Genomic DNA, 14,706 nt, shown 5'->3' on the forward strand with positions numbered 1-14,706 from the left:
ATTTTCAGCTTGTCCAGCCACATACTGGTTTTTCTCCCCGCCCCAGCAGCTGCCCACCTGGTTCACTGTCCAAAACCCAGAAGACTATTTGAAGAGCACTGTACTGTTAAATAGGGCCAGTGCATTCTGGAAAGAAATCACCATGGCAAAGAAAACTCACTTCCCTTTCCAAAGTAAATGGGATTTCTACAATTTAAAGTAATTCTTTAAATTATAAAGACATGTCAATTGTTTGAAAAGACTTTACATAAAAAACTAAACTTGAAAATGGTTACAGCTGAATGGTAAGATCTATGACTCGTTGTAGCCTTTGATTATTCTGTTTTCCAAATTTTTTTAAATGTCAACATATATCAGACTTATAATCAAGAGAGAATATTGCTTTTAAAAATAAACTTCGAATTTTGTAAACAAGAACATTTTTAGAGTATGCAAAATAATACATTCATACATATAATTCTCTGTGGGTGCATGTGTGTATGCGTGGGTCCTCAGTTGCTCACTGTGTCTGACTCTTTGGGATGGTAGCTTGCCAGCCTCCTCTGTTCATGAGATTTTGCCAGCAAGAATACTGGAGTTGGTTGCCATTTCCTCCTCCAGGGGATCTTCCTGACCCAGGGATCAAACCCACATCTCCTGCATTGCAGGAGGTTTCTTTTACCACTGAGGCATCTGGGAAGCCCCTTATATAATTTTATCAGTTTCTATATTATTTGCTTAATATATTAAGCAAAGAATCATTAAATTGATAACTTTTAGAATCAAAATGGGCCTCAAGAGATTACTGGCATAATGTTAAGTGGAAAAATCCAGATACTGACTAAAGTATACGTATATAGCAGTGGTTTGTTTTAAAATTCAGATGCATAGGAAAAAGATTGGGAAATAACATTAAAACAGCCACAAAAAGAATGAAATATTGCCATTCATAGCAACATGGATGGCCCTAGAGAATATCATATTAAGTAAAGTAAGTCAGACAGAGAAAGACAAATATTATCTGATATCACTTATATGCAAAATCTAAAAAACACAAATGAACCTATATACAAAACAGAAACAAACTCAGACATAGAAAACGAACATGTAGTTACCAAAGGGGAAAAAAGGGTAGAAAGGACAAATTAGGAGTGTGGAATTAACATCTATAAACTACTATACATAAACTAGATAAGCAACAAGAATTTACTATATAACATAAGGAATTATATTCAGTATCTTTTAATAACCTATAATGGAAAATAGTCTGAAAAAAACTCTTTATATGATTCAATCAATTTGTTGTACACCTGAAACTCACTCAATATTATAAATCAACTCTACTTCAATAAAAATAAATAAATGAATAGACACATAAAAGTAAGTAATGCCAAGTCTTAAGGAAAAGAAAAACTCTTAATGGTGTGTCATAGAGTGGAGCTATGGGGGTTTTTTCCTCTACTTTTCAAGTTTCCCTAATGTAGTTATGTTGAGAAGTGTGCTTGTGTATGTGTGTGTGTTTAATTATCTAGGGACTTCCCTGGTGGTCCAGTGGTTAAGACTCTGTACTCCTAATGCAGGGAAATCGGGTTCAGTCCCTGGTAGAGGAACTGGATCCCACATGCCACAACTGAAATAATACTGCATGCTGCAACTAAGACCTGGCCCCAGCCAGATAAATAACTATTTTTTAAAAATACAGTAATTATCTCATTCTGTGCCATCTTGAGCTATTATAGCCTATGTAGATTTACAGATAAATTAAACTACCCTTTGAGCTTCTACACAGGCTTATCAAAATGCAACATGGCGGGAACTATACTTGTGACCTCAATAAACATTAATTCAGTGACTTCCATCGTGGTCCAGTGGTTAAGACTCTGTGCTTCCACTCAGGCAGCAAGGGTTCGATACCTGGTCAGGGAACTAAGATCTCACATGCCATGCAGTGTGGCCAAAAATTAAAAACAAAAAAAAAACAAAAAAAAAACCATTAATTAGGGGCCCTCCACAGAGAATGAGAAGGAAATGGCAAACCACTCCAGTATTCTTGCCTGGAGAATCCCATGGACAGAGGATCCTGGCAGGCTACAGTCCATGGGTCACAAGAGTCGGACACGATTTAGCAACTAAACCACTACCACCACAGAGAATGAGAAGGCTGCTTCTGTAGGGATACTCTCTCGAGGGCTCCATTTCCTTGCTACCTGGACAGAAACTGAAAAGAATTGCAAAATGTCACTTAGACAACCAGAGTTGCAAGCATGGCTTCGTATTCAGACTCACGAATTCCCATCCAGCCTGTGATCTGACTTCAGTTGAACAAGGAGCAGTGGTCTAGGAGAACCTCCTCATTTGTTTAACATAATTGTATGTGCCTTGATCATTAAACCCTTTTAAATAAAGAGGAAATTAATTAACTCAGGATTTCTGAATATATCAACTGGGGAAGTATAGGAAAGTAACATTTTACATTTAGTGAGTCATTTCATATTTTATATTATCAGAAATGAATTTATAGGAAGGTGAAAATTTTTATGTATTTGTGTAGGAACCATTATGGGAAAGAGTTGTCTTTACCTGAATTCCATGACTTGTTTTGCTTCTATTCACTCTCTCTCAAAAGTATGAATATAAGAAAAAAATTATTGATGTTTTTAACAAGAAGAAAATATAGATAGCTTCCAAGTTTGAGTTTCAGGAAAGTTCTGACAAAAGGGTAGACGAGAAGCTTAAGGATCGTGAGGGCACAGTAATTCTATTTATTGCTTCATCAACTTGAAGCCTAAAGCCAAACTGTCATTCTGTCAGATAGGCAAACTTCCCCAGAGGTAAAGCTGAACTTCATGTACCTCAAAATGAATGCAAGCCACCGAGTGGGTACCAAACTTAAGAAAAATTTGCATTTTCAGCACCTCTCACCATAAAATGTTGGAGTTGATTTTGAAGATAAGATGCCTAATTTAAACAGGATATAAATGTTCCTTTCTGATTGGATAAGGTCAGAATTGATCAAAATATATGTATTTTGACCAGATCTGGGCAGTGCTTATAAGGAGAGGTTACAGTTCTGACCCCCCAGCTTTGTCAGCATATTACCACATTCAGAGGATTGGTTAGTCGTCATCTTCTCCTTGCCAGTCTAGACACTATGCTGATGGCCTGACTTTCCAACAAAATCCAGTCTGTAAACTCATTCTGTAATGGGATCCATGGGCAAATAGTGTCTGCAGAAAAACACAAAAAATTTTGTAGTGTCCTGCTAATTTTTGGAAATTAAAAGCAGGACACGTTCCAAGAAAATACTAGGTTTTAAAAGGTTCTAAATCTTATCTGGTCCACTGGCTACTCCCATTGTTGCCCAACCCAATTTCTTTTTAAATATTTACTTATTTATTATTTGGCTGCACTGGATCTTAGTGGCAGCATGCGGGATCTAGTTCCCTGACTAGGGATCAAAGCCAGGACCCTTGCATTGGGAGGTCCCACCCAACCCTATTCTTAATTTACCTTCTTCATCCCAGAGACATTACTGATTGAAGAGAAAGCCTCTTGTGTCCTTGGAACCCAAGACCAAGTGAAGATTAGGACACTGTGGAATGATTGGTCCTGCAAATTTGGAGAGACCTTAAAAAATTGCTACAAAGAGGGATCTTTGATAGGTCAGGGTGTAAAGATTCTGCAGGTGCAGTATGTTTGTGTTGTCAAAGCTCCCAGGGCTATTCCTCCTCCCTCCACGTGGTGTGGGTGGTGCTCCTCTGTCCTGCTTCTTGTTTCACTCTCCCTGCCCCGCCCCCCCCGCACCCCAGGACATCACTGGCCTGGCTTTTTCTGGTAATTGAGAAAAGTTTGTGCTGAGCCCATTTTCATCTAGTTCTCTTTGTGGCGGCAAAAGGCAGATGTGTTTGAGACAACTGTAGCAATCAAAGTGTAACCTGGAAATGTGGACCAAGATTTTTCTCTGGTCAGAATTGATCAAAACTGGTGGGTGTAGAAATCCAGTTGATTACGTTTTCCATTCCGTTCTACCCAGAGGGCAACAAAAGTACCCTTTGAATGAAAGCATGGATGACAACTGAAGTGACTTAGCATGCACGCACGCATAGATAGACATGTTTTAATCTCATAGTCTCACATAGGTTAGGAACACAGAGTCTAGAGCCTGGCCTTCAAGCTCTCTGCCTTGAGTACATGACTGAGCATCCCTGTGCCTCAGTTTCTAAATCTGTACAAAAAGGATACAAGAGTACTTACCTCATAGGATTATTTTGAAGATTAAATGAGGTAGTATATATATAGCACTTGGAATTGTGCTAGGCACATAGTAGAATTTAATGTGTGTGCTCAGTCATGTGTGACTCTTTGCAACCCCATGGACTGTAGGCTGCCAGGCTCCTCTGTCCATGGAAATTTTCCAGGCGAGAATACTGGAGTGGGTTGCCACTTTCTCCTCCAGAGGATCTTCCCGACCCAGGGCTAGAACCCTCATCTCATGTCTCCTGCATTGGCAGGCAGATTCTTTACCACTAGTGCCACCAAATTTAATAGTTAGGTATTATCTGCCTCTCTTTCTTTCACGTTTTATATGTTTGATTTTAAGAGGTTTTCAATTACTATTGAAATATTTTTATACAACTTACATAGTTTTTCTTCAGGTTATAGTTGACTCTTCCTAGAAAGCATGATGGAATATCATATCAAATGGGTTATCATGGATCAGTATATACTCAGGTGCAATTGTGTTAAGTGGATCTCATGATTAAACTCCTCAGTTACATAGAGTTACTTATAGAACAAGTAATCAAATAACCAAGTGCACCTATAAATATGTACTCAGTCGTTCATGTGTTAGCAAGTATTTACGGAGCACAGAGAGTGAATCATACTCTTCTGGACCCCAGGAGTTTAGAACATGTCTAAGTCCTCACGCTCACATGCTTGTGTTCTAGTGAGGGAGACAGACAGTTAGCAAGTAAATGAACAAATAGACGATAATCACTTCTTTTCTTTTTAAAAGAGTGGGTGCTCTTTTTTATTTTAAATATTTATTTACTTGGCTATGTTGGGTCTTAGTTGCGGCACATGGGATCTAGTTCCCTGACCAGCGGTCGAACCTGAGCCCCCTGCATTTAGAACGGAGTCTTAGCTGTGGGACCACTCAGGAAGTCCCTAGATATGATCATTTCAGACAGTGCTAAGTGCTATGAAAAAAAAGATAACAGGACGCTGTGCCAAGAGCGAGGGTGGCGATGGGTAGAATGGCTAAGAACGGAGTCTCTGGAGGAAATTAAACTTACTCTGTGATTTAAATGACAAGAGGAAGCTGTCAGCACTGTTTGGGGAGAGAAAAACACTTCCCCCAAGGGTATCAGCTAATGTAGTGGGGAGAGCTGCTGCAGAGGCCTGAGGTGGGAAGGGTTTTGCATGATCAGAGGGCAGGAATAAAGCTCAGGTGACGGAAGCAGTCATGTTATCCCTGCGTAACAGTGTAGAACATGGAGGTTCACACACCTGCCCAAGGGTGTGGACAGAACAGAGTCAAGAATTGAACTCATAGTGGACACATCCCTACTTGAATCACAACGTGTTTGCTCGTTTTGGAAAACTTGGTATAACCTACTTTATTTTGACTTCTGGTCGAACATGCTGAAGTAATGTCATGTCACAGGCTCCATACATCCTTCATATAGCTCCAATTATCAACTTATAGCCAATCTTGTTTCATCTGTTCTTCTGTCTTTAATTTTTTGTTTTTAATGCTTGATTCAACATAGCAACATTTATTAAGTAATACCATATGCTAGATATTGTATTCTATGAGTATATGAAAGTGAGTAAGTCCAAGTCTTTTCTTAGCATCTCATGATCTAAAAGGAGATACACCCATACACACACACACATACATACATACATACATACATATACACACACACACACAATGATCAGTAACTGGTATAAACCAAATATTGTGGGTACACAGAATAGAAGCAATTATTGCTTTTCTGAGAGGTGGAGGAAAAAGGATTTTGGGGAACTCACAGAGGAAGATTGTAGGAGATAGAGATGGGAGGAAAGATAAGGGTAAAGGAAAGTGGAGAGCCTTTAGGAGGGCACATGATTGGAATTTAGGGTATTTAGGGAGTGGTTGTGAAGTTAGAAAATGGGTTGGGCCACAGCCTGAAAAGCCTCAGCCATCACTCTAAGAAATTTAAATTTTATCAATAGTGGGGAACAGTGCAATGATATTAACAAAGATCTAGGATGATTGGATCAGTATTTATGGTAATAATGCCAGTGACAGTGTGGAGCATAGATTTGATCTCCCAATCTATGAGCCTGAGACAGGGAAATTAATTTGGAGTCTGGGCAGATGAACATTAGATTTTACTTGAACAAATGAACATGAGAGTAGGCAAGATAAATGAAATACCAAGTAGAATTGCATAATTTTGAAATCACAGAAGTAGGCTGAAGAAGTGAATCAGATAAGGGCTTCTGGAGAAGATGGCTTTTGACCTTGATCTTAGATATGAAAACATATATGGAAAATGAAAGGAGTGATTGCAATATTAGAGAGGAACATGTTCAAAAGCAGAGGGCTACAAAATCACAAGGACTGTTCATGGAGGGGCATGAATCCAGCCAGCTAGCTAGCATGCTGTTAGTATCATTAGTAGTTTCAGCAAAAGGTGGCAAAGGCTTGAATGAATCCAGAGACAGGCAGTCGGGGCAGGACTTGGTGACTGATGAGACGTGGAGGGTGAAAGGGAGAAAGTTGCAATCTTAGGCTTCTAGACTGAAAGTATTTTAAAAGGTAGAACATTTAACAAGATAGAAAGCATAAAGGCAGGTTCACAAGGAAAGATAATTTGTGTATCTGTATTCATGCTTAGTATGTTGCCTGTGGAACATTTGTAAGGTAATGCCTGGGAGGTGTTTGAAAATTCAGGTATAGAAAATACATTTGAAAAAAAAAGAAAAGAAAAGAAAATACATTTGGAGTCTTCAGCGGCAAGTGAAGAGAGGCTGAAGCTAATGAAATAGTGACTCCATGATGGTGTTTTCCTTTTTGTAATGACAAATCAGGTGTAACCAAATCCTTTATGAAATGTCTCACTTTGTTCAATATGGGTTAGAACATGACCCTCAAGATAGTGATGTTTTGTGTATTGATTGCTCTCTATCTCAGATGATAAAACCAGCATCTTTTGCAGAGCTGTCTGTTTTCCCACATGACATTTATAACGATCTTCTGTTATGACAGTAATTTATTAAGAGACCAGTAATTCAGTTGGGGATGCTAGAGCCGCCTTTGATCATAAACATGACTGTACCACATTCACGTCACTGAATAGAGTTGTGTTTCTCTACCACATCACAGAGTTTCTGTTTCGTATTTCAGGTTTCATCGTCCATAATGAAGTATTAGACTCTTGGGAAACAGACTGATCATCTTGGGCGGAAGCCTCACTTCCTGAAAACCTGATATTGCACTGGGATTTGAATGTGTGTGTTTCTGTTTAACTTGTGGTGAAGGACGCGTGTGGAAATTGCTCCCTACTTGTGCAGCCCGGGTGGGCCAACAAGCAAAGGGGATAGTTCAGCGACCCTGCTGTCCAGCATGTGGTCTGATGGTAAGGGACACCATGTTTACACCAGTTATTCTTCATCAGGAGTTTTAATCAAAGAAGATGAGCAGAAGACAATCGCTGTTGCCAGAAAGCCACCTTTGAGAGCGTGGGTTAAAGAATGGGGAATGGAATTTCTGAGCACTGGAAAGGGTTGTGGGGGGCGAAGGGGGGAGGGCGGTGAAAATCAGAAAGCAAGAGAAATACTTCATTATGTTAATGAAAAAAGGAAATAGAAGCATAAATGTATTTTTGAAGAGGCTTTGGGTAATTGAGAACTTATTAAGGAGTTTGGGAGTTTAATCACTCAATGTGGATTTCTTAGACCTGATCCTAGAAGAATATTCTTGTTTCACCATTATATTGGTACAGCATAGTACCATTATTTTCTTGTCATTGTGCCAGTGAATCCAGTTGCCAGAAATAAGTCTGAGTGTTTTCATGTATCTTTTTCTTAAATGCAAGAGGCTTTTACTGACTCTTAATAAGCATGCTTACCCAAATTTTGTTGCATGCTTCAAGTAGCATAGCTATACACACTTTACATTCTTTTAAATACTCCTTACCTAACATACCAATCTTCCACAAGGATAACAGGACTGGGAATAAAGAGGTAATGCGACCCTATAAATCTGTAGCAAGCTTTAGAAATGAATCTTTTGGTCTTTCCCTAGCTTAATTATCTCCAAAGTTGAAACAGTCCTACTTGATTTAAGGAAGATACTATCTACAATCATGGCACCTTTTAAAAAAGTCTGAATCCGAAGTTAAACTTAAGCAAAATACAGGTGTTCTGCCAGCAGTTGGCTCTGAATGGGAACGGAAAGAACTACTTAGTTTTCATGCTGCATTAAGTTGGATTGCTGCTATTAAAAAAAATAAAGCACATGGATTAAAAAAAAAAAAACTCACCCAAAGGCTTAAAAGAACAGAAAATTTCTGCTAAGTTGTTAAGTAAGGAGAACTTCATTTGGTATTTTAAGAGTCTGTAAATTGCATCCATAAACACAGAACTGACTTTCAGTACAAAAGTGAATTAAAGTTACAAAAGATTTCCCCATGAGCCTACAGTCAATATTGTTTACATTAAGAAGCCATTATTGTCATCTTGCTATTTTCCATGGAGTCATGGGCATAGCGTGGCTTCCGCTCCCAAGTACCTATGACCACGTGTAAATACTACCTTGCATCTAATTGTTCTTTCACAATTATTTTGTGCCCCTTTTATTAAAAACACATGTGATGTAGACCAACACAACAAGACCTAAAGAGACTATTTTATTCTCAGAGTTTGGACTAGGATTTTCTGAAGTAATTCTGGTTCATTGTATGGAAAACTGTAATTTTCTATTTCAACCAAAAGCAGACATTTAATCTAATGGGTAAATTTGGGTCCTGCCATTCATTTATATTTTAAAGAACCACTTAAAATTGGATTTATAAGAAATAAAAAATGTCGTCCCACTTGGCCTATTACAAAAAAGCCAGGACCATTTTATAACTAAGAAAAGTAGATGGCATCGTTGCCTCTCCTGCTGTACACAGCTGTGTGCATTAATACAATAAACCTAGAATTTTGCACTATTGTCATTTCTTTGATAGAATAACTTATTTTTGCTTTGAAAAAATTTTTCTGCATGCCCTAGTGTCTTTAATCTGGTTGAAATTTTGTTCATTTCATAGTGTTTAAATCCAGCCATAGATACTAACTATGTTCCAGGTTTTTTTGCTGAAGTCATGTTTTTCCTTTTGGTATTGTTTTATTGTCATTTTAGTGTCTTAGGAAAAATACCAAGGCATGTAATGTTATTTTAATTTTCTATACTTATAATCTCAGAACATTGTTTTAATTTCTAGTCACAAGGCTCCTATAAAAATGGCAAATATAAGACATTTATCACTGATTTGTCACTCAAGATGCATGTCATAGAAAGTCTCTATTTGGTTGATAAAAGGAACAATCTTTTTCCCCCTAGCAGTACATGTGATATAATTTTTAATTCCCTATAGTGAGATGCACTTAGTACAAAAAAATAAGACTCTGAAAAGGAAAATGAGATTCTGGGTCCTCAATATATTGTTTTCTTGCTATGATATGCCAGATTTATGAACTGCCCACACTTTCTCTTCTACTGATTGATGTGTCTAGGGAAAAGTTTTAAACTTAACTTTTTTTTTTTTTAAGAAAATTAAAAAAAAAATAATTAACCACTACTAGTTTAAGAATTGGAACCATGAATTATTTCATTGGAATGAGCCTTTAAATAAAAAGAATGAAAGGATTATGAGCTAAGCTACATTCACAGAATGAAGCTCTGTTTTAATAGCTAATTTTAAAAGGCAGAAACACTGCATATCCATATCAGCAGCCCATCCAGAGGTCTCTTGCAAAGCAGCTCTGAAAGGATACGAGGATGTGGACCAGCCGCCATAGAATTATGTATCTGCCTCGTGCCAGCATTTCTGCAATCCAGCCAGTAAGCTGCGGTTCTGTAAAAATAAATGTGTGTGTGAGTTGGGTTCTTCCAGTACAAAATCAGGGTTTTTGCTATTTAATGTGCGACATTAGGCTGACATACAAGTAAGTGGTTTTTCTGAGTCCCTAAGATATGATTAAGGAAGAAAAACAAGTCCATCTCCAGAAAAGTTCAGGCACGAAAGAACTAGACAGACTAGTTTGATTTTGTAAAAACCAAAGTCATTTCCATATTTTTTAAAATGGAGAAAAAGAACCTTAATGTTAAGGTAATATGAAGATGCCATGAGCTTTAGCATTATCTTCATGTTATGACAAAATTAGTTCTCTGATGATTAGCATTAATTTTAGGCAGCCTTGCCTGGTAATTTCCTATATGTGTGAAATAGCTTGCATTTTTTTTGTTGTTGTTCAATATAGTTTACCTTTATGATAATTCCTAAAATTAAATCTATAGTAGAGAACTAGTTTGGGTATTTGAACAGCTGTTTCAAATTGAGGGGGAAAAAACACATTCTATCTGATTTATCCAGAAAAATTGACTTTCTGCTTTCATTTTCATGTCCTGTATTAGCATATTGATTGTAATCATTTACCTTTCTCTTACGTTAGTAAATATATTGTGTTAGGAGAAACTTCTGAAATGTCAGTGAAAGTCTTTTTAAGGAAATAGAGGAATTAAATACACTCCTTAATAATCATCAAATATTGAAAATGAGAGACAAGTCCTTAAAACTCATAACTCAAGTTTTACAACCTGCAGTTAATTCAGTGCTGCATTGGCACTTAAAAAAAAATACAATAGCTTACACCTAAAATAGAAAAATCTGCACTAACACTGCATATCCTAATGTGTACCACATTTTAACACAAAACAGGCATTGTATTTATCCTTAATAGAATCAGACACAACTGTCACAAATTATACTGCATTCACAATAGAAAAAAGCAACCTTGTCTATCACATAACAGTGTCTCCACATTTAAACAGTGAAAGCTCTTCAGAAGTGTCAGAATACTTCTTTAAGTGGTTCCAGCAGCACATTTTACACCTAATGAGAAATCTTCAAAGGATGTAAGATGGAATCAAGCTAGTATAAGACATATAAATGTATGTCATTTCATCAGTATGGTAGCCTTAAACATTCCTAGATACAATCATATTATGAAGCCTAACCTTACTAATGAAAGTATATATATTTTGAGACAAGAATTAATTTCTTCACATGGTTAGAGAATGTTACAAGCACTAAGGAACCACTAAGATAACGACTTATTTACAAAATATTCCCGTGGCCACTTGAACTGGCTAGTTCCACTGTTGCGTGTCTAAGTGTCTGTCACAGTATTTCACTTGCCAAAGCAGAATGAACTTTTCCAGCTGAACTATTTCCTAGAGGAGACTGCAACAGCAAAAGTAATCATCAAATTAATAGGACCATCTTTCCGAGGAGAAAGCACATCTCCAGATAGAGGACACCGAATTTTCGAAGAGCAGCCTGAGGCGCTATTATAATTTGTTAGTGATCAAAGGGTGGTAGAAATAGGGTGGAATACTCCCAAACCGTTCTCATTTTCACTTTCCGTTTACTTTTTGTAACCATTAAGCTTAAACTCTTTGTGGAAATGGCAAACCACCATTAGCATTTCTAGAAAACAACCCCAAAATAGCTCGCTTATGCTTTTTTGAAGACAGGGTCATCCCAAATTAAGAAACCCTATTGTATACACTGTAAGATTTCTGGCATAAAAAAAAAAAGAGAAAGAGAGAATCCTATAGCAGCTATTCGCACTGGAAGCCAGCCCTCTAGGCAAGGGTCATTTTTTAGCCATGCTAGGATTTACTACAGAAACAATGCCATTTAGCTGGCAGAGCGGTGCACGTAAGCAGAGCACTCCATCCGTGCCTCTCAGTGGGGCTAGTGCTGGCATTTGAGCTGGGCAATTCTTTGTTACACAGAAATGTCTCACGCGTTGCAAGATGTTTACTCTCCCAGGCCCTGGCTGGCTAAATGCCAGTAGGATGCCCAACTGTTGTAAATACTAAAAGTAAAAAGCCCTCCCCTGTGTTCAAATGCCCTCCTGAGAGGAGAGCCACCTCCCTTAAATACCGCTGACTACTGCAATTTGAGGACACAGGAAAAAGTGTCTGTCTCAAAACCTCATCTCGACTGCCTTGCATTTCTTTGGGCTCTGAATCATTTCTTCCTCTGTCATTTTTCTTGCCTTCCGCATCTAGTTCTTCTGATGGCAGCTTTAGTTTTCCAGTTCTCCATGGAGGAGGTTACTGGGTAGTCTCGGCAGTTCCAGCAGGCATCATCCCTTGATTAGTCCCTGTATGCAGAGGACAGAGTTCACGTGAAACACACTTTTTTTTTGCCTCACAATCTGACTTCACAACTACACTGTTAGTCGTAGCCCTAGGCAGTGTCATGAGGATCACTGCATGGCTTAACCACAAACACGACTGCTAACTGTCCACACATAAACAAAACTGGTGGTCTATGAAAATCACCATTAGGTTTCGCCTAGTAAACTGCATCCCATGAGTTCCTAAACAATCTCATTTATCCTGTTAAAGAAGCATTTCATCTACAGTGCAAATACTTGCATTTCCCCTGCAGAGACTTTCATGCAGTTCAACTTTTCTTAGATTTGTGAATACTAAATTATGAAGGAAAGAAGGGTGAGCTGTGGATTGCATGCATATTGTTCATACTTCAATGACGGTCATTCATAAAACCAGATGAGTTTTACCTGGGTGAAATATTTTTATCTTAACTATACATAAACATACTTATTCTCTTTGTAACTTTTTATCATCAAAATTGAATGATAAATGTGTCTTGAAATGATTTGGGTGAATTGTGACTAAAGGGTCAAATTAAGTTAGCCACTATAATTTTTTTTCAATGTTAAAATTTCTAAAATCTTTTTTGAAGCAGAGTAACTCAGTCAATAAAAATGGTTATATTGTGAACTTTAAGATGGTGCTTAAGAATTCTTGTTAAATACCAATTTTTTTTTTAAGAATAAATTGAAGGGAGTAAATGAGGCAGAACGCCACTCCGCCCTCAGGTCAATTTTGTGCTGTGTTAAAATGCCAATAACATTTGTGCCACTTGCCAGTTTGGGGGGCTTTTCCCTTACTGGATGTTTTGTTATAGTTTGACTATGTATTACATTGCTTACAGAGCTTCTACATGAAGACGTCACCATGGCAGTGCTAACTAGCATTCATAAACAACCTGAATGAATCTAGGGTCAAACCACTTTCATCACTAAAAATATAGGCACTAATTTTTATTTTTAAAAATATTTCTTCTGTGGCTTAGAGATGTGCCAATGCGTTCACAACATTCTGCACCAATTTCACCAGATTGAGTACCTACTAAAAATTCACCCTAGTCATTTTTTTTTTCCTATGTAACAGTGAGGTTTAAATAAAGAACTATATGCATTCTTCTGTTATTTCAAGCTTTGGTGAAAGTGATAAGAATGGTAAGCTGTGATTGTTATTAGGCTGACTGATTTCTAATTTCCAGTTAGTGATCTTATCCTACATATTACACAGGTATAATATCTGTGACTGTAAATAACTGGAACTGTATACTGATTAACATGACAGTTTCTCTTTTTTGTGTGTTGTTCTGAAACCTGTACTGTATTATAGTATGTGGGTATAAATATCTACAAGTATACACACATATATATATGTAATTCCACTATTGTAACCTGAAAGAAAGACTATGTATTATCTTTTTTATTCCGTATTGGTGTTTGTGTTATTTAAAAAGCAAGAATATGCTCTGTGTAGTTGTATGATATTATAGTATGCTTTGCCGTGCACAATTCCAAGTGCCTTAGAACATTGTTTAGCTTTCTTAAGTATATATAAATGCATATATGTATAAAATTGGGAAAAGTTACCTCAATAAAATCATTGGGAAATCCCAGCTTTAGTTTGTTCTGTTGTATTCTGTTATTTCTGTTGTATTCAGACAGGGCTCAGTATTTCTAAATTAAAAACTCAGAGTCCATACCTGTAAAGCAAGAATAAGATAGCTTTTCTAAATCCCTGTAATTTCAACTCCACCTGACTTAAAACTTTTTGTATGCAAGTCCTCACGGTTTGTACCTTTAATTTAAAATATCTGTCTGGAGACTTCCCTGATGATCCAGTGGTTAAGAATCTGCCTTGCAATGCAAAGGACATGGGTTCGATCCCTGGTCAGGGAACTAAGATCCGGCATGCCACAGAGCAACTCAGCCTGTGGCTACAACTACTGAGCCCTTGCACCACAAGTAGAGAATCTGTGTGCCGTAATGAAAGATTCCCCCATGACACAAGGAAGATCCCAAGTGCCACAGCTCACACCCAACACAACCACATAATAAATAAATATTTAAAATAAATAAAAAAATAACCGTCTAAAGAGTTACTGCTTTAAACAGCAACTTACAGTTTATTTTTACAAATAAGCTGTCTTTTTTTTATAAGCTATCTTTTTATGTGTCTTTTTTACATCTGAGATTTGAAATTGCTATTTTCATTCACATTATAATGTGTAAAAAATAAAGATAGTCCCTTTAGAGTTAGTAATATAGAAAATAAACAGACAT

General features: G+C 37.3%; 1 protein-coding gene across 5 annotated transcripts in view; it reads left to right on the forward strand.

Annotated features, from left to right (window-relative positions):
- Nucleotides 1-14,039, forward strand: part of PHACTR2 (phosphatase and actin regulator 2) — a 291,012-nt gene extending 276,973 nt beyond the window's left edge. For all 5 annotated transcript variants that reach the window (XM_043456807.1, XM_043456804.1, XM_043456806.1 and 2 more), the window contains one exon: nt 7,382-14,039. In XM_043456807.1, coding sequence (XP_043312742.1) covers nt 7,382-7,397 — 16 coding nt within the window. In that variant the 3' untranslated portion in view covers nt 7,398-14,039. The remainder of the gene's footprint in view (nt 1-7,381) is intronic.
- Nucleotides 14,040-14,706: the final 667 nt, after the last annotated feature.

This window comes from Cervus canadensis, chromosome 33 (assembly GCF_019320065.1).
Source record: "Cervus canadensis isolate Bull #8, Minnesota chromosome 33, ASM1932006v1, whole genome shotgun sequence".
In the NCBI taxonomy this organism is placed as follows: domain Eukaryota; kingdom Metazoa; phylum Chordata; class Mammalia; order Artiodactyla; family Cervidae; genus Cervus; species Cervus canadensis.